At 30.7% G+C, this 20,533-nt stretch overlaps 1 protein-coding gene and 1 long non-coding RNA gene across 2 annotated transcripts in view; both read left to right on the top strand.

Moving 5' to 3' along the window:
* The window catches only part of RfC3 (replication factor C subunit RfC3), a 35,928-nt gene that overhangs the window by 13,236 nt on the left and 2,159 nt on the right, over positions 1-20,533 (top strand). The window contains exons 9-10 of the mRNA XM_067276207.1: positions 811-888; positions 2,256-2,310. Of these exons, the coding sequence (XP_067132308.1) occupies positions 811-888; positions 2,256-2,310 (133 nt within the window). The remainder of the gene's footprint in view (positions 1-810; positions 889-2,255; positions 2,311-20,533) is intronic.
* Positions 6,603-9,610, top strand: LOC136980135 (uncharacterized). The gene is made up of 2 exons (XR_010881502.1): positions 6,603-7,365; positions 9,055-9,610. It is a non-coding gene; the product is annotated as an uncharacterized lncRNA (long non-coding RNA).

Here is a 20,533-nt window from a genome sequence, read left to right as displayed (position 1 = left end):
AAATCTGTAAAACTTTATTTGCAGATTTATAAGCAAGCCATTACTGTTGTATACATTAATAAGAAGGATGCTGATATACTTCACTCAGGATGGAAGTTCCTCCTTTAAGGAACATGTCAGTTTGACTTAATTCTTCACTGTTTGGTATATACTTTTATTATATTAAGGAAGACATATTAGTGAAGTAGATTTTTTTGAGTAAGTAAATATATACAGGCAAATGTGACTGTTTTTCCTCCATTGTATGAATCCCCACATCTATCATTATCATATTTGTAATTTTTGTCAGATCTTTTGATGAAAATCAAGATTCCATTGTTATTTTCATTAATGAAATTAATATTTAGTTTATGCTAACTATTATAATCACCAACATTGCAGTCGCGTTGCTGTTAATCCTTACCTTACATGCTGTCAAAGAGATGGAATTTTCTATTTTGTACAATATAACTTCACGTTGTATGCATTAAATTTAGCTTGATATCAGGAAATTTGTAAAAAATTAAATAAAAATAAAAACAAACTTTGATAATATATTTTATTGAGACAATTTATAATATCTTAAGTAAACAAATAGAAAAACTATTCTTATGTTTTGCTTATAAATTTTAGTCTTAATTAATTTATATGGTTTCAATTTTATGCTGAACTGCTGTACTATGTTAGACATGTAATTAATGAATACTTATTTGAATAGTTTATCTGTAAATTAATTTTAATTATTATGTAAAAGTAATTAATTTTGATAGCAAATTTTATAATTTGTTATTAAGTTATTGGAAAATTATGTAATCTTTAATTAAAAAACAGATATAAACAAACTGAAAACTTTAAAAGGTCTCGCCTTACAAGATATTTTAAATCAAGTTCATTTATACATTCACAGAAGTAAGTTCTAAAAATTAAAATTTTTCTAGAATGTTGAATATAAATGAAATAGTTTTATAAAATGTTAATAAATTTATTGAAGCAAATAAAAGTGCAAAAAAAGGTTCGTTATATGTCGAAATCATACTTCTGATTAATTTGTAAATATCATTTTTAAATTTAAATATTAAACCTTACAAATATTCTTGAAAAATCATCGCCGAAGGTTCGTGTCAGGGATATGCAACATAAATTTATTGCTTGAAAAGTATTTGATTTAATTATTTTTAACATTGAATTTTATTAATTTTATATAAATACATTTTATGAAATTGTGCATTATCAAATATTTTTGTGTTTTCTGTTGCATAAAAACAATTAATATTTTAATGATTAGTTTTATTAACTTAATACAGTAGAGAGTCGTTAATCCGAATCAATTGGGGACAGAGGTTGTTCGGATTAGTGATTTGTTCGGATAACTGATTATGTATGAAAAAATATATTAACCTGTCCGATGTTCAAATTTTTCTCCGTTGCGTGTTGTTTCGTGTTGAATTTTTGTCGATTTTAAGCCTAACGAAAATTTTTATAATAATAGTCGAGGCTATTGTATCGTTAAAAATTATTTCTTTATTTTGTACAAACAAAATGAATATATTGAAAAATATAAAAACAAAAAAATTGTACTTTAGAAGTTAATCTAGTATCAAAAACGTTCGATTCGGCACGACACAGTCCGACTGGAAAGCTTTCGGTTAACCTGACATTTCAGTTGACAGGCTTTCGGTTAAACGACGCTCTACTGTATTTCTAACATACACTGTGCAAGACTTAAGCAACAATTGTTTTTTTTTTTTTTTTTTTGCTGTAACTCCACAAATTACCTGGGAGACATGAAATTCAGAATACAGAGACAGTATTTTATACTTAAAGGATGAAGAAAGCGTACTAGCACAAAAATGAATAGAATGTATACAGTATGAAATCAAAGCCTTTGTTTATTGTAGTTTTGCACTGTGTGTGCTGACTGCACGTGTTTTGCGTGTCCTCAATATTAAACCTACGTCACCTGTGATGTCTTCTTCCTGCATACGAATCACCTTTCTACTGAATTGGGTGTTAATTTTACTGATTGCAACAAGCCCTTTTCTACAATATCATGGCTGTCTGCTTAAAAATTACATTGTTGCTTAAGTTTAGCATGCCAGTGCATAAAAGAATTTTAGATAACACTTATGTAGAACAATTGAGAATTTCTGTCTGAATGAATAATTTGAAAATTAAATCTTTATCAGTGCAAGAATTATGTTTGTGTGTGTGCATATATATATACACAAATATATATATATATATATATATATATTAAAAAATTATTTTTATTGTAGTTGAGTTCTCCCCTAATGTGAAAATATACTTGCTGGATAAGATGGCAGATATAGAGTAAGTATTTAAACATATTTATTTTATTTGTTACAATATTGATGAAGTTTAAATAAATTTCTAATATCTTCCTTACAAATCAACTATACATAAATTATACAAAACTTTGCATAATTTGTGAAATTGGCACATCAATTTCTTACTTTGTGAATTGGGCAAATTTTCTATTTCATAAAAATAGACAATTCAAATTTAGCCTATTTTGTGAAATTGCCATTTTATATTTTCTAATAAGACTTCTGTCTTATTCACTCATTGAGTTATGGCCTAGAAAATGCTAGGCAATGATATATTTTAGTATTGTCTTCTTGAAAATTATTTTATGGTATATTATATTTTTCTAATGATATACTATACTTTATCATGAACATGTTACATTAAATGCTAGATTAGAGCTCAAGTACAGTAATACCTCTGTTTTCGTCGACTTCAGTTATCATCGGTTTCGGTTTTCATCAATTTTTTTTGCAAAACATTTGTCTCAGTTTTTGTCGATTGCCTTGGATTTCGTCAGCATGCTCAAGTGACCTTGCTGCTAATTTTGTGAAGACGAAGGGCGACCCACGCATTTTCCAGCACAGTGTGGCATTATTTCTTGTTGTGTGAACATTACCCCGCGACGGCTCACCATTGGCCAACTGTTCCATTCCCTGAACTCTGGGAGTTCAGTTGTGGGTTTGCGCTTTGCCAGGGCAGGCTGGCCATGTAAAGTTTTCCAGGTTTTCTCCATGTCTGTAATGCCCGAATAGGGGCCATTTACCCTTAAATGGATTTCCTGGAAAGCATTATTCCCCTCGATACGACCATCATAAACGCATACAACTATTAATACATGACAATTACGTCACACTTTACCACAGGGCGATATAGGCTAGAAGCTCGTGTCCAACTAGCTTCTACAAGACAAGACATTACCCTGTGTGTCTAACCGAACAATTCCATTGCTTTTATCTTAATGCTAATTATCTTATCTTTAATCTTAATGCTTTTATCTTTATGCTAATTAGTCTTTTATGTTAATTTCTTATTGCTTTTAGTATTTAACGCTATATTAATTCTCTATAAAATGTGTTTTTGGTATGTATTTTGGGGTGTGTAGAATGAATTAATTGGATTTACATTGATATGGAAATAATTGCCTTGGTTTTCGTCGGTTTCGAATTTCGTTGATTGTTTTCAGACGGATTATTGGTGAAAACAGGTATCACTGTATTTATAACAAAAAATATTAAATATCCACAGCAAATCTTCAAAATTAGAAACTTCAAAACAATGGTAAATGAAAACAAAACAAAATGAGAGCTTTCCAAAACATGCAAGTTCATAAATTTACTACAATGCTGTACAGTTCGGCCAATGAAGTATGCATCTGTCTATAATCGATAAGCGCCACCATAACTTATCGCTTGCATTTTCAGGACACACCACCTGTTATCGAAGAGTTTTGAGATGGACCCTTCTGATTTGTAACAAAATTGGGATAAGGAGGTTGGTCAAGAGGGGCATTTAAGTGGTGTCACGTGACTGTTTTAATCGACAAAACTATTCGACGATAACTTATTTATCCCTGCTTATATAACACAAGATTTTTTAATTTGTGAAGCTACGGTAATTATTTATGAAAAAATTATGATTATATCTTTCAACGTCTTTATATATTTATTTTGTTGTAGTTTGATTCAAAAAAGGAAAGAAATAAACATATCGGCTTTCACTTAGCTCAAGTTTCACGGACTGATGGTGGTTTTGTTTGTAATCGGAGAAGAAAGTATTTTCAACAATAATACACAAACACCTAATTACTTGCTGAGCTTGCTGATATCTTTATTTTCAAACGTTTTCAACCTAGTTATTATAGGTCATCCTCAGGAAAAAATTTATTCCATTTTCACATTCGAATATATAGCCTTCGAATGCTCGTGATATTACAACGTTTCGAATTTTCAAAAATTTTAACGGTTTAAATAATAACAAATTAAACCAACTACAAACACATTAAAAACATTACTAATTAACAAACATAAAATAAATAAATAAATAAATAAATATTGTATCAAAAGTAGATTAAACTAGTTAAAGCTGCCATGTCCTTTCTACGGGTTTTTAAATCCCATTTCTTTTTCTATTACGTATTTCCATGCTGTTGGAAGATTATTTGCGTCTTTTGCATTTAAACATTTGTTTTCCACCTTACTCTTATATATTTCTACTTTCTCCATCCCTAATGCAATCGTCGGAGAATGGACTGCCTTTACTATTCTCGCTTCATCCCATTTTACGTTCGCTCCTTCCTCTTGTCCCATGATCGCCAAAATGGTGTTATTGTGCCCTTTTTTTACATCATATTTGTGTTCTTTTATACGTGTTGCCAAATTACGTCTAGTTACTCCAATATATTCTTTTGTTACCGCTAATTGCTCGTTCTCAAATGGAATCTTATAAACTCCCGCCTTATCCTGCATTCTCATTGCGTCCTTATCATTTCTAAGTAATCTGTATATGCTTGGTGCTCTTTTATAAATCATTTTTGTGCCTTTATATCTACATAACTCTTCTATCACTCCTTCCATTTTTCTGTCGTACGTGAACTTGCTGATCCGATCCTCTCTATTAAATCCTCTGTGTCTATGCTGTTTGTAACTCTTAAGTAACCCTTCTATTATGTTCACTTTATAACCTAACTGCTTTGCCACTTTTTTAATTCTGTCAATCTCCTTAATTTGATCTCGTACATCTGTGCAATATACGTACGCCCTTTTAATAAGCGCTTTAAACGCTGCCATCTTATATTTGAACGGATCATTAGACCACGCTGGTATATATAGGGGGCAAGCGTGGGTTTTAAATATACTGAAGTTTGTATACCTCCCTTTTAAAAATATTAAGAAAAATAAATATTAAATGATCTGTTCAAATATAAGATTGCAGCGTTTAAAGCGCTTATTAAAAGGGCGTACGTATATTGCACAGATGTACGAGATCAAATTAAGGAGATTGACAGAATTAAAAAAGTGGCAAAGCAGTTAGGTTATAAAGTGAACATAATAGAAGGGTTACTTAAGGGTTACAAACAGCATAGACACAGAGGATTTAATAGAGAGGATCGGATCAGCAAGTTCACGTACGACAGAAAAATGGAAGGAGTGATAGAAGAGTTATGTAGATATAAAGGCACAAAAATGATTTATAAAAGAGCACCAAGCATATACAGATTACTTAGAAATGATAAGGACGCAATGAGAATGCAGGATAAGGCGGGAGTTTATAAGATTCCATTTGAGAACGAGCAATTAGCGGTAACAAAAGAATATATTGGAGTAACTAGACGTAATTTGGCAACACGTATAAAAGAACACAAATATGATGTAAAAAAAGGGCACAATAACACCATTTTGGCGATCATGGGACAAGAGGAAGGAGCGAACGTAAAATGGGATGAAGCGAGAATAGTAAAGGCAGTCCATTCTCCGACGATTGCATTAGGGATGGAGAAGGTAGAAATATATAAGAGTAAGGTGGAAAACAAATGTTTAAATGCAAAAGACGCAAATAATCTTCCATCAGCATGGAAATACGTAATAGAAAAAGAAATGGGGTTTAAAAACCCATAGAAAGGACATGGCAGCTTTAACTAGTTTAATCTACTTTTGATACAATATTTATTTATTTATTTATATTTATGTTTGTTAATTAGTAATGTTTTTAATGTGTTTGTAGTTGGTTTAATTTGTTATTATTTAAACCGTTAAAATTTTTGAAAATTCGAAACGTTGTAATATCACGAGCATTCGAAGGCTATATATTCGAATGTGAAAATGGAATAAATTTTTTCCTGAGGATGACCTATAATAACTAGGTTGAAAACGTTTGAAAATAAAGATATCAGCAAGCTCAGCAAGTAATTAGGTGTTTGTGTATTATTGTTGGTAAATCTGCTGAGGAAGTAAGGATTGAAAGTATTTTCTTTCATGATCAGTGTAGAGTTTATTATTTTAGCCATTATCCATCCCACTGTTATTATAAACAAGCTATTAATCGTAAATAAAAGCTCCGGCTTCCTTTCTGATGTCATTGGTGTTATCTATCCCTTCAAATGTTTTCCCTTCTTCTCTATGTTCAACTACTAATTATCCAATATCTTTTAATATTGACCGAGACATCTTCATAATTTCCGCTAATCCAATAATAAATCTGCTAATAAATCCAATATCGCTCTCGGAACACTCCATATTGCCCATTTTGTTGTGTGCTTTTTGTTTCTCAGTTGCTTTACACGGAAATGAGAGGCAACACTTAATGAGGAAAAAGAGAAACAAAAAACAGACAATAAAGTTGACAAAAATGTGCGCTTAGATTAGATGCTTTTTTGGGTAATCTAAAAAGCTTGAGAAAAATGTCTAAAGCTATTTCAAAGGACATTAGGAAATTAGTTGTTCAGCACAGAGAAGAAGGCAAAACTGTCAAAGAGATAGCAGAAATGTTTAAGATCAGTATATGAACAGTTATTAAAATCTGCAAACAGAATATTGAAAGTGGAACTGTTTCACCAAAAAAGGCAAAAGGTTGTTAAAGATTTACTACTGCAGAAGAGGGTGAACGGTTAAAACAGCATTGTGAAGAAGATCCATTTAAGACTGCTAGGATACTTAAATCCAAGTTATCTTTACCTATTTCCATAAATACGGTTAAGCGAAGATATATAGCATTTGAGTGTAATACCTAGACATTAAAAAGATGCATTCATATAAATGTAATGAACTTATAAATAAAACTTTATTAAGAATATTTTATTATATTATTAGACTAAGAGAGTTTAATTTACCGGGGAAAAGGGCTGCCCAGAAACAAATCTTAACTAATAGTAACATGATCGACCATTTAGGCTTTGCCTATCAACATCTTCATTGGACCGAGGAATGGGAAACTGTTAGGTTTTCCGATGAAAAAATTTTTTCAGCGATGAAAGTGGAGTTTTTTGGGTGCATCAGTTTTGAGGTGAGAGGCATAATAGCAAATATGTATGCCCAAGGAAAAGAAGCGAAAGATTCTCAGTAGGTAAGGTTCTATATTTTTGCTTTTCTTACTGATATAATAATTCTTACTTTGAATATATATTAAACTGATATTTGATGATAAATTTACACACCTGTGTCAATCTCTCAAGAAATCTCGGCAGAGTTTTGAAGCGGTCCTACTCCTATGCTTCGTGTTCACTCGGTTTTTACTCGTTGTGCCACTCAATAATCCACACTGTCGACATCAGTAGTTCCACTTATTAGATGGATAATTTTTGCCAAATTATGATTAATTTAGATATAGGCTTTAATTATCCTAGCATTTGATGTGTTGTTTATGATAGCCAATGTCCTCCGTTTTACAAAATATTATCTAAATTATTGTCATTATCTAAGTTATGAACACCTAAAAATGGCACAGAGAATTTGAAAATGAGTTTTTAATGAAACATTTTGAAAATAAAAGCATTTTTAAAAATTATCCAAAGATAATTCTACATATTGAATAAGTTACTATTTAGTGGTTTCCTTTCTTTCAGCTTTCAAATAAAACAAGTTTCAACATTGTATCGTTGTTAGAACTCTATTTATTGATGTTTATTGTCTGAAGTCACCTGATGACTTCTAAAGAGAAGGGATGAAAGACATGCGTGTAATAAGAACCAACTGGGGAGAAAGATGTATATTGAATGCCTGTAAGACTTTGACTGGGAATCAGGTCAAATTGACAAAATATCAGTTATTGTTATTTCAGGGATAAGCTTCATTATTATAAAAAAACAGAATGATATAAAAAATTTAAAAATTAAACTTCTATTGAACACATCTCATTAACATTTTCAGATGGTAGTAAACAATCAAGTAATACCTAATATATATATATGTGTGTGTGTTTGGAATTAGCAAAGGGAGGAAGTCTAAGTCAAAAAATTAAACAAAAGTATTATTTTCACCGGTAAAAATAATGATTACTTCTTCCCTTTGCTAATTCGAAACTACACCAATATAATAAATCCTATTTATAAACAACGTCTACGTGAATAATATAAAAACGAAATTGAAATATTAAGGACATACAGGCATAAAAAATTAATGGTTGTAACAGTTATTTTAACTGTTAATTTACATACAGTTTATCAGCATCGCTGGTAAATGGATTATGTTTATATTTTTGTTCCCTCTGATTAGCTACTCTGATGTCAGTCAGTAACAATTCGTGGCCAATACGTTTCAAGCAGGCATGACTTAAAACAGTGTCCAATCAACTAACTAAAAGATAGTATATCTAATATCTTTTGATGAATTATGTTCAAAGAAATACACCATAGGGTGTTTCATTGGATAATAACCAACCATTTACACTCTGTATTCGTCAAATTCCTTCTCTGAACATTCAATTTAATCACTAAATTAGAAAGTAGTCGATAATAATGTGTGAGGTATTGCTCTTAATTAATTGATAATTGTCTTACAATATTATGAAAATACAAATATATTATCTTAATAATTATCTTCATAATATTTAAGACATCATCAGATTGTTTTCAATAGTTTAATATAACCTGTTTATAAGTAGTTCAAATGAAAGCAATTATAAAATATGCTAGAAGTAAGTATAGCATATAACCAATGCAATAAGATAAGCATTAAAACTAAATTGCACTGATGATATTTATAATTATATACATATTCTCGTGCTTTTAAGTTATTTTTTCTTTTTGTTTTGCAGGAGTATGGTCATGGATGTCTGCATCTGGTCCTGGTGCCCTGGTGAGAATTAATGGCAACCTGACAGCAGCCCAATATGTTAATATACTAGAAGGCAACTTTTTACCCTCTCTCCAAGGGTTGGACCCATCAATAAAGGTCCCATTCGTCCACGATTGCTCCCCGATACACACAGCTAGATTGACCAGAAACTGGCTGGAACGTCAATGTTACTTTGACGTCATAAACTGGCCAGGAAGGGGAGCTGATCTAAACCCTATAGAACATCAGTGGGCAGAGATGGCTAGAGAGCCATTTAATGCCTCAACACCAGACGAATTCTGGGAAGCCCTTTGTGATAGATGGGAAAGGTTCAATAGGAGCAATATATGCCAGCAGTTGGTGAATAGCATGCCAAAGAGGATAAAAATGGTAATCGATAATGCCAGATTTTGGACGAAGTATTGAACATCTTTGACCCTTCACAACACCTTTATGTATATAAGTCACTCTGTTTTACCTAAGACAACGCGACATGTGACAAGTCACATTGTTTTAATTAAAGATATTTTATTTAATTTTAATTGAGTTAACTTTTCTTTAATTTATATTATTAAAGCAAAACATATACTGCTATATAAACATGACTGCTATTTTTTTCATTATATTGTTAAATATGATGTAGAAAGCTTCGTTATTTTACGACTTTCGTCATTAAACGTTATAAGAGTTATTCTAACTGTAAATTTATACGCAGTTGGTTTTCTGTTTTCTACTTGAACTTTTTCCTTAAAAAATGATGTTATAAGTCCTTAACTTTAGCCGTCATGAATGCGATAAACATATGAATCGAATAATAAGGAAAAGTAATTTCCTGTAAATCTTAGAAATTCAGAGAAGAAATATTCCTTCGAATTAAGTTGCTAAACAATATTAGCCATAGACATTTTACGTTGATTAGACAAATATTTTTATAAATTTCATTTGTAGATTTTTTTCGTTATAAAATTTATAAATTTATTAGAGAACTTCGACTTTCTTGCAAGACAGTTGCTTTACAGGGAAATGAGAGGTGACACTTAACGGGATTAAAGAGAAACAAAAAGCAGACGGCAAAATGGACAATAAAGAGCATTCAGAGAGCGATATTGGATTTATTAGCAGATTTATTATTGGATTAGCGGAAATTATGAAGATGTCTCGGTCAATATTAAAAGATATTGGAAAATTAGTAGTTGAACATAGAGATGAAGGGAAAACATTTGAAGGGATAGATAACACCAATGACATCAGAAAGGAAACCGGAGCTTTTATTTACGATTAATAGCTTGTTTATAATAACAGTGGGATGGATGGTGGCTAAAATAATAAACTCTACACTGATCATGAAAGAAAATACTTTCTTCTCCAATTACAAACAAAACCACCATTGGTCCATGAAACTTGAGCTAAGTGAAAGCTGATATGTTTATTTCTTTATTTTTTGGGTCAAATTACAAAAAAATAAATATAAAAAGATGTTGAAAGGGAGAAAAATGATTGAAATAAAAGATATAATCGTAATTTTTTCATAAATGATTACTGTGACTTTACAACTTAAAAAATCTCACGCTATATAAGCAGGGATAAATAAGTTATCATCGATTAGTTTTGTTGATTAAAACAGTCACGTGACACCGCTTAAATGCCTCTCTTGACTGACCTCCTGATCCCGATTTCGTCGCGGATTGGAAGGGTCCGTCTCAAAACTCTTTGATAACAGGTGGCATGTCCTGAAAATGCAAGTGATAAGTTACAGTGGCGCTTATTGATCATAGACAGATGCATACTTCATTGGGCCGAACTACTAATAATTCATCGTTTGATTGCCAGTTTTGTGAATTTGGCAGAAATATAGTCAAATTCTTGGCTGATACCTCACCTATTTTAAAAATTACTTGTATGCAACATTTCCAGATGTGGCATAACATACACATTAGTAACAAACTTAAAATGTGCAAGATGTGTTAAAACATTATTACATGTTGTGTATATACGTTATGTAATTTATACACATCATTAACTCTAATCCAATCTTTTAGCATGCTCTATTTGCAAATAAAAACGTTTTATTCCTATCAGACAAATTTTGTCTGTTAAATTGAAGGTTTACTATACATATGTATATAAATTGTTTGTATTATGGGTAAAGTGCTGAGATTTAGCACTTTATCCATAATGAATGCAACCCAACATAAAATCATAAGCTTCCTGAAAATTGAGATTTTTATGTACTTTACTTATTTTTTTAAAGTTTTTTAAATTTGCATGGCATTGTAATACTTTTTATTAAAAAAATTGTCACAAGATAACATTAAAGAATCTTTAAAAATATACATTGGGTTTATTTCTTAGTAAAGCTGCTTAAAGCTGCTTTGTTAAAATACAGTTAAGCTATTTCTGCTTTAAGTTAGCTGCTGTAGTGCTAGTGCAATGAGATTCAGAAGAAGTTAAGATGACTATCACCCTAAATTATATGAGCAGAGGGTCGGCACTGCTTTAGTCAGGACTGACACCACTGTGTCTTCTAGGATAGACATAGAAACCTTAGTGGCCACAAATTCGGAATTCACACAATTGGTCATGTGCGCGGGCAATTGGATTTGGGACGGAGGAGAGTTGAGAGATGGGTCAGAAGTGAATCACTCGGATACAAGATTAACAACTAAAATAACCTATTTAATTCAACAAAAAGGAATACATAGCTTTGTGTTATGGAATAACGGATGAGAGAGAGAGAGAGTTTACAAGAAATCGCGAGTTGGTATATCTACTTTTGATGCACTTAATTGTGCGGATTTTTGTGATCGCTGACTTTTGGTTGGTTGGTTTGGGAGGTGTTAATTTTTTCTTTTTTCTGATGATGGTCGGATATAATAATCCAGAGAGTTTGAAGGTGTCAAAAAAAAAACAGTATGAAATCCTTAATAGCCTGGATGACAACGATACTCTCCTCTTTTTTGCAGGGTCCTTTTTTCGATGTGCTCGTGAACTCTTGTGATTCCTTGTCCTTGAGTCACTCCTTTTTTTATATCTCCAAGCCATGTTATCCTTTTTCACCAATTGTGAATTTTTGCTATTAGTTCCCAGTGACACATTCGATGAGTTCCCTGGGAAAGAAAACGACTCCAAGGAGAGAGCTTTGGTATCCTCCAGTAGGTAATAAAATTGAAAAAACTTTCGAAAGATGAAAAATGAATTTTCTCTCCAAATTTCAAGACTGGTCTTTCACAAATATATGCATACTAGCAGATAGGCCCGGCATTGCTCGGGCAAAAGTAACGATAGCAAAGATTAAGATTATTACGTTATAGTCAACCTTACCCTTTTCGCAGAATGCAAGAATTGGGTCCCCCCTTTTCCAGACTAATTAGAGAATTTTTAGATGGGTCTAAAAATATGATTTCCCACAAAAATGAAAAAAACTGCATCTGCATCTTGCACGTCGCTTTCTCTTAACAATTCCATTGTTACTTAACACTTCCATTATTGATGGAAGTGTTAAGACTTAATCCTGTCCCTCTCCCCGTGGAGAGGAATTTCGAAAAATCCCTTTTTACTGAGCGTTCTTGTGACATACCCCATGTACCAAATTTCAACTTTCAACTCCTAACCATTTGGGCTCTTAACATTTCCATTGTTACGTAACACTTCCATTGTTGACGCTTCCATTGTTGATGGAAGTGTTAAGCCTTATTCCTGTCCCTCTACCCCGTGGGGAGGAATTTCGAAAAATCCCTTCTTAGTGTGCGTTCTCATGACGTACCCTAACTGTGTACCAAATTTCAACTTTCAACTCCTAACCGTTTGGGCTCTGTGCTGATTATTATTATTATTATCAACTCATCTCAATTATATATATAGATTATGTACTGTACCTGAAATGAAAAGATTGGCTATTTTGGCTACATAAATTATTTCATTGTTTGTTTTGGCCTAGAATGACAAATCTACTTGTATCACCTTTACATGTAGTTTGATAGTTTATGTGCAGCCCGAGACAATTTTTTTCTTCAAATTTGACCCAAGGAAGCCAAAAGGTTGAACATTTCTGCTTTTAAACTATTCTAGTTTGTAACTAGGACTAGTGTCTCTGGCAAGTCCTCTCAGCTGAACTTGGATTTAGTTGCTTTGTTATTTTTATTTATTTGTTTTGTTATTTGAGTTTTGAATTCTTCTGTTTTGTTTTATTTTATTGTGGGATTTAGGATATTGCAGGAAATTTCCTGATATGAGAATGATAATAAATTTGTTCTTGTATTAATTAAACTGCTGTCATAATTTTTATGGTTGTATTATTTATGACCAAATGACCATGTCATTAGACTATTCCTTTCTCTCTGTTAAATAGTTTTTAGAGTTGGATCCTCGGAATTTTTCTGACGACCTAGAAATTTTTAGCCTTTTCCTCCCTCATTTAACTTGCTTCTGCCACCGTACAGGTTTGATCAAACTTGTAATGACTATTCTTATACTGTTAATGCCTAAGATAAAAAGAGTTAATATACGACCACTTGTAACTCTTTTGTAATTCTGTAAGTCAATAGGTACTTTAATTAGATTAGCATATGAAATAAGTTTTATTTTATGGTTTTATATTTAATTATAAAATGCAATGTTAAACTGTAATCAACATTTCATTTGTCATTTTCCTTTTGTTGTGTTGATTCTGAAATTAATGAATAATGAATACTTTTCAAAAAGTATTTGTTACTTCAGATATTTGCAAATAACAGATGCAAAAGTAATATATAGTCACTAGAATGTTAGTTGTAATATACTGAAGAGAGACTATTATTGTGTTCGAAATGCATTTTGAGTGTTTTTTATTACGTACACGCCATAGTTTATTGTAGAATTTTATTAAGGTGTTAATAATCATTAAGGAATTTGCAAATTAATCTCATTCACTGGTGGGATAAGCTCATATGTATGTGTGTGTATTTTTTTAGACTAAGTATTCAATTGTATAGATACTATTTGCACATCACTACTACACAGTAAAATGTTATCTTACTGCTGTGGAGATACGAGCATGGATGGTTTCCGAATAGGAAAAGTAAGCATGCATCTATGATGACAAAACTTTGAAGGCAGCAATTTTTGGCGTAGATAATACATTAAGTTACAGAACATTTCATATCTTTTTAATGATCTATGTATGGGAGATGACATCAGGAGTGACAAAATCTTCCATGCTTATGGATGGCAGAATTGTAAATATTACCTGGATATGAGTTCAGTTGTGATACAGACCTCTATATTTTATTATAGGTAGCATGGATTGAGGTGTCACCCCCTTCCTTCGCTCATGTTAGCTGCTCCACTGTTGTCAAACTTTTGTCAACTCTAATGGATATCCATTACAGAATCACTGGCACATTTAGATTATATGACATCTTAATTATTATGATGTCATATAACCTGAATGTGCTGGTGCCTTGCATTAACTATTCAATTTGTCTTCATTATGTAAATCAACAAAAAGCTAAAATTGGCCAAAACATTGCAGAAATGATTTGTTTTGATAAAGTTTTCTTATATTGAATATTTGATACATTCAACCTACTAAGACAAATAAATGTCGTCAGTAATTGGTAGTAATATCATAAATTATTTGGTTTTATTTGTTTATTTCTTTATAAGTGTATTAAGAATCCATATAAACTTTATATATAACTAGCAGATGAGCCCGGCGTTGCTCGGGCGGAAAGTAACTGTAACAAAGATTAAGATTATTAGATTTTATAGCCAATCTTACCTGTTTCACCGGGTGCAAGAACTAAGGTAACCTTGAATAAAATGATTAATTTAAAATTTTAAAATCTAAGAAAACTTGTTTGGAACATTATATTTTGAATTTGGAACGAATTCAAATATTCGTTCAAATTCGTTTAGTTTGGATTTATTGTTTTTGGGTTACTCGAATAGTGGAAATGATTAAAATGTTTATTAATTTCCAAAATTATACTATATGTGCCACTGTTTATTTTCCTTTTTTATTATTTACACTTTATACTGACTAAAACTAACTCTCTACTCCTTTTCCCTGGGAGAGTTGAATTTCCAAAAATCCCTTCTTAATGTGCATTCTCGTGGCATACCCTACTAAAACGGTCAAAAACACAAAAAACTGCATCTAAAATAGTACAATAGAAGCCAAGTTTTTCAAGGTAATCCTTAACCCTCTACCTCTTCCTCACGGGGGATTTCCAAAAAGTTTTTATTAGGGTCCATTCTCATGGCGTACCCTACTAAAGCACAGTTAAAAATAAAAAAGCGCATCTAAAATAGTACAGTAGAAGCTGCATCTTAGGATAAGCCTCTCCCTTTCTTCCGTGGGGGGGAATTTCGAAAAACCCCTTCTTAGTGTATGTTCTCGGGACATACCTTACTGTGTATCGAATTTCAACTTTCAACTCCTAACCGTTTGGGCTCTGTGCTTATCAACCCATCTGGATTATATTATAAGATTATAGCGTGTTTTTCATAAGTGGTAAAAATTACAAAATATAGTACTGTACTGTACATTCTCCTATTAAAATTATGATGTTATTAATACATGTGCTTCATATAATTGATTTAGTGTAGAAGCAGTTAGAATGAAAAAATTTGACAAATTGATTAATAAACAGAATGATGTAAAATGAAACAGCTTTTAATTTGTTGTTTGCCGTTAGTATCAAACATATACATGATGAATCATTTTAGAAACTATAAAAACATAGGAATTCATTCATTGATTCATTTATCACATTTCTTTTGACATACTCAGTATGTCGTAAGAAGTTTTACGACAGTATTTATTCATTTGTTTTGCTGTACTCTTATCATTACGAAGATGCTTGTTTAAATGTATTATTTAAGATTTATTCAGAATCTTTATTTAACACAAATATTTAAAATATTTCATAGTTTTTTGTTTTATTTTATCACCTGAGAAATTTATTTTTACATATTTTTACTGTTGATTTTTCTGTTGTGAGCATTTACAAGATTTCTTAAAGTTATCGCATCGACATCCGGGTGGTCGAGACAAGGTATCGGCTTGTCGACAAACTTTGTCGTCGGCCGTCTGGGATTTCGATTTCTGGTCTGGGCCGTGTCGTCAGAAATTTTCATAGGTGGCTCGATACGTCAGCCCGTTCTTTAATATTGGCAAACTCATTGCGGACCCGGTCGAACTTGTAATCAATACGAAAATGGCCCTTTTTGTACTTACAGAACGGCAATTTTTTTAAGTTTTGTTACTATTTTGTAAAAGTTGTAAATGCATTACTTTTTTGTATTGTAATGAATTTTGTTTAAATGCAAAATGACTGTTAAATAAGTCTTTAGATATTTTGATATGAAAATGCATGTATTTAAAGCTGTAAATAATATATTTTTAAGTTTTTATTTCATAGATTTAGAAATTGTTATTATTTTTTATTTAAATATTTTACATATTTGGATAGAAAACTTATAATTCACTTATATAAATAGTTACACTTACAAATAAATAGATGTTTAGAATATTTGGAACTTAATGAAATTAAATATGTATTACGTATACATCTAACTTCTTTGGACGAAATATGAAAAATGTCATTTTAATTATCAAATGATTTATTTTTACAACTATATAAAGAATCTCTAAGAAATAAAAAAAGAAACAATCAAATTTCTAAAAATTTTTTAAAATAATTTTTAAGCTCAGCTTGTAAAATAGAGCTTAAAAATTGTTATCTCTATGATGATTTTGTGATGAATGGTTCGGATTCAAATATTTCATCAATTTCATAAATTATAGCAAGCAAACGTATAAAATAATTTGTCATTTAGTAAAGAAAACTGTTAGTTTTTTAACCCCATTAATGTCAAAACAAGTAGTAATCTTTCTTCTAAATACGATGGTGACAACAAATGCGGTATCAAATTAATTAGTCGTAGAATGAAAATTATATTGAGAATTGTTTTGAACTGTTAGTCATATAACATGAAAACTATTATTAAGTTGTTATTAATTATTGGAACATCTTTTTCTGACTCCTATCTGTAATTAAAATCAATTAATTTTTACTTTTGGAACAATTAAAGAAATTCTTGAAAAATAACATACAGGTGGTTTTCAGGTTAAATTTCATTCTAATCAGCTAGATTATGCATAATAAGATGCTAATCTATCTCCATAGATTTTTTGGAGATTTAAACCTGCTCTAGACCATCCCTACTTTCCATTCTTCACCTATACTCACTGAAACCCTTACAGGTTTAGTAAGTACTTGAATTACATACAGGAGACCTGTAATTAGTGTAATTATCGAGAGCCGTACAGCCTACAAATGTGTTAGTGCCTCATATTAATCAATAAATTAAATCTCATTCTCACATCAAATGTTGTAAAGGACAAATTTTTGAAAATATTTGCTTTATAACGTTTGATTTAGGATGAGGGTTAATCTTGGAAATGCTTACTCTGTTGTTTTATAATTTTCAAAATGACATTATGCATTTCTTTGTAATTTCATTTCGTCTGATGGCTCTTTTCATGTTTAATGATTTGAAGACAGAGTTCACTCAAACAGAACAATACAATTAAGACAATACAATTCTGGCGACCGACCTTTCTTTTGAGGCTACTAGCCGCCAAAAACGCTAAAAAAGTCTTTTTAAAACACAAATTTTCCAATTAAAAATATAAAATTTTTTAATTGGAAAGGTCGGTTGCCAGAATTGTATTGTCTTAAACACGGAATTAAAAATGGTGGTCTCTGTTTGAGCAAACTCTGTCTTCAAATCATTTGCATTTCTTTGTTAAACTCCAAAATATGAATTAATGTTAAGTCATACTAAACTGCTACATAAATTACAAATAATCACGAAAACCTTTCGGCAGCAAGAAAGCTAAGTTTAATCGACGAGAACATTTGTATTAATTAAGCTTATTTTCCTTGCTGTTGTAAGATTTTCATGGTGATTATGAATTTGAAGTTCTAGAACTTTAACAAAAAAAATACAAGAAAATTCTTAAAATCCATAAAAAGCATTCTTTCTATTTATTGTAAATGGGATCGTCATTATTCTGTTAAGATGAGCGTATGGATTTATGGTTTGTATATTAATTGCTTTTGACGAAAATCTTTTGGAGGTATAAAAAAAATAAACGTTTCGGATTACTTCCATATGATCCAATTTGCAATGCGTGACCGATTTATTTTTTTCTTTGTCAAATTGCAGCCGAAAGACTGGAAGTTTTCATAAGATACAAAATTAATTGAAGTATTTTAAAAAGCAAACAGTTCAATGAAAAAATTTTTAAGAAGTTTAGTGATAGATTTCTACAAATGAGATGTTTATCAGTTACGATGGAAAATTTAAACATAATTTTGAAAAACTCGCATAATAACTTTGTAGAACATTCGTTATATCTTGGAATCTTTTTATGCTGCAATATGAAATGTATTAATCTATGTAGACTTTTTAGAAATCAAAAATAATTAACTAAAACACCAAAAAATGATAAAAATTAGGAAACAAATTTAGTGTTCACAATAGCAACTGCTGTTCCTAGTTGCAAGTATATCTTTGTAATAGATGATTTCTGTACATAAAAATTAAATTTTAAAAGGTTCAAGAAGTCAATATTTTACTTAGATTTAGTCTCAAAAAATGTTCAATCTATCTTAGCTCATTTTCGCATCATTTAACCACAAATAAATGTAAAAAGGAGAACAAAATTGAACATCAAAAATATATCACATTCTAATTTCGTATCCACTTAGCTTAATCAGCATCTTTTTAAGATGACACGTTAAAGTTTAAAAGTCTGAATGTTTAATTTTTCAATAATTAAGTTGCAAGTATAAATAGAGAAATTAATGACTGAAGATATTCCGCACATTTCGTTAACCGTTAACATCCAGTATTAGCCACTGTCGTATTAGAAGAATGAAGTGATTCATAACTGCTGTATATGAATGTATCCATGAAAATATGATTAATGTTTGACCATTTGTATTTCATCAAAATTTTGTTCATATATCTTATCTGACTTTAAAAATCAGAAAAAATATGGGTCGACGTGCATAAGTACCACTCTTAAAATTTTTTTAATGTATTTCTTAATAAAGCTCTCCAGATACATCAAATTGCCAATTGTGTTTCACTTTAGTTACTTTGTTTCCCGAGTTTCGTGAAGATATCTTATATCTGTTCTGAGAAATGATTTCATCTTTACAGATTAAACCACATTTCTGAATTATTTTCCAGACGTATTACAAGTACTTAACATCGGCTTGATGTTATTTCTATTACTTATCTCACAAGAGCATTAACATTAAAAATTTTTAATAGTTTCGTCGTACGTCGAATCACAGTGACGACAGTTGTAATTTTAATATAAATTGTGGTTTGTGAAATGGTCTGTTTTACGTAGAAAGTTATACAGTACATCAAATATAAGCTTAATGATGACTTTCAATAGTTTGACTTATTATACTGTTAAGATACAGACAAGATATGAAGTCAGTACATTACTTTATTAATACTTTCCTTTATTGTAATCTGTAGACTCTAATACATTTAAATGACATTTATTTGAACATTTAGAAGTAATAATGTTAGTTTAAAAGTTTATAGCTTCTACTAGGCATATTTAACATGGGGGACTCTTGGGCAGGTGTACATTTGAGTCATTTATAAAGGTAGTGTTGTCACATAACTTTAGTGACATGTTTGTTGTTTTATTATATTAACTATACCTTTAGTATTATTAATTGAAATAGTAGGTTAAAAATGTAAGTGCGTAACCAATGTTACGCATGTACATTTTTAATGTCAAAAAGAATATTATAATTTTGTAATTCAGATGCTTTTCTGTAATAATACGTCATTATAGTCAGTATGTACCAAGTCGAGTATCCAAAGACTATTGTCGAGAAATGCAGAAGAATGACTTTAACAGGGTTTGTATCAGTGGTCTATGTAAATTTGGTTGTACACGTAAGTTATACTGTTATGTCAATTTGTGATAGTGTGAAACTAAATATTAACGGTTTTTAATTTTATTAGCGATATTAGTATAGTAAGTTGGCTGATGAGGGACTCTGTCTGAAATACATACAACAAATGAAAGTGTTAAAGTAATGTACTGATGTCATACTTCATTTGTATTCTTAACAGTGTAATAAGTCTAGGCACAGAAAGCTGTCATTAAACTTATGTTTATTGTATTACTTTTTTGCTATGCAATATTTAGATTTTCAGTATAAATATCGTGTAATTTTTTTGAAAATATGTTTTAAATATTAAGGTAACAAAAAACGATCGTCGATTTTATCATAAAAATGCTTTATCGAGAATCAAAACTAATTTATGAAACAACAAAAGGGTATAAATTAGGTATCTATGCAAAATAAATTGTTTCACAAACCACAATTTATTATATTAAAATTATAACTGTCATCGCTGTGCTTCAATGT

The sequence above is a fragment of the Centruroides vittatus genome, unplaced genomic scaffold (assembly GCF_030686945.1).
Source record: "Centruroides vittatus isolate TY-2023 unplaced genomic scaffold, ASM3068694v2 contig_680, whole genome shotgun sequence".
NCBI classification, from domain to species: domain Eukaryota; kingdom Metazoa; phylum Arthropoda; class Arachnida; order Scorpiones; family Buthidae; genus Centruroides; species Centruroides vittatus.
The sequence above is the reverse complement of the archived record's forward strand: the minus strand, read 5'-3'. Positions and strand labels throughout refer to the sequence as shown.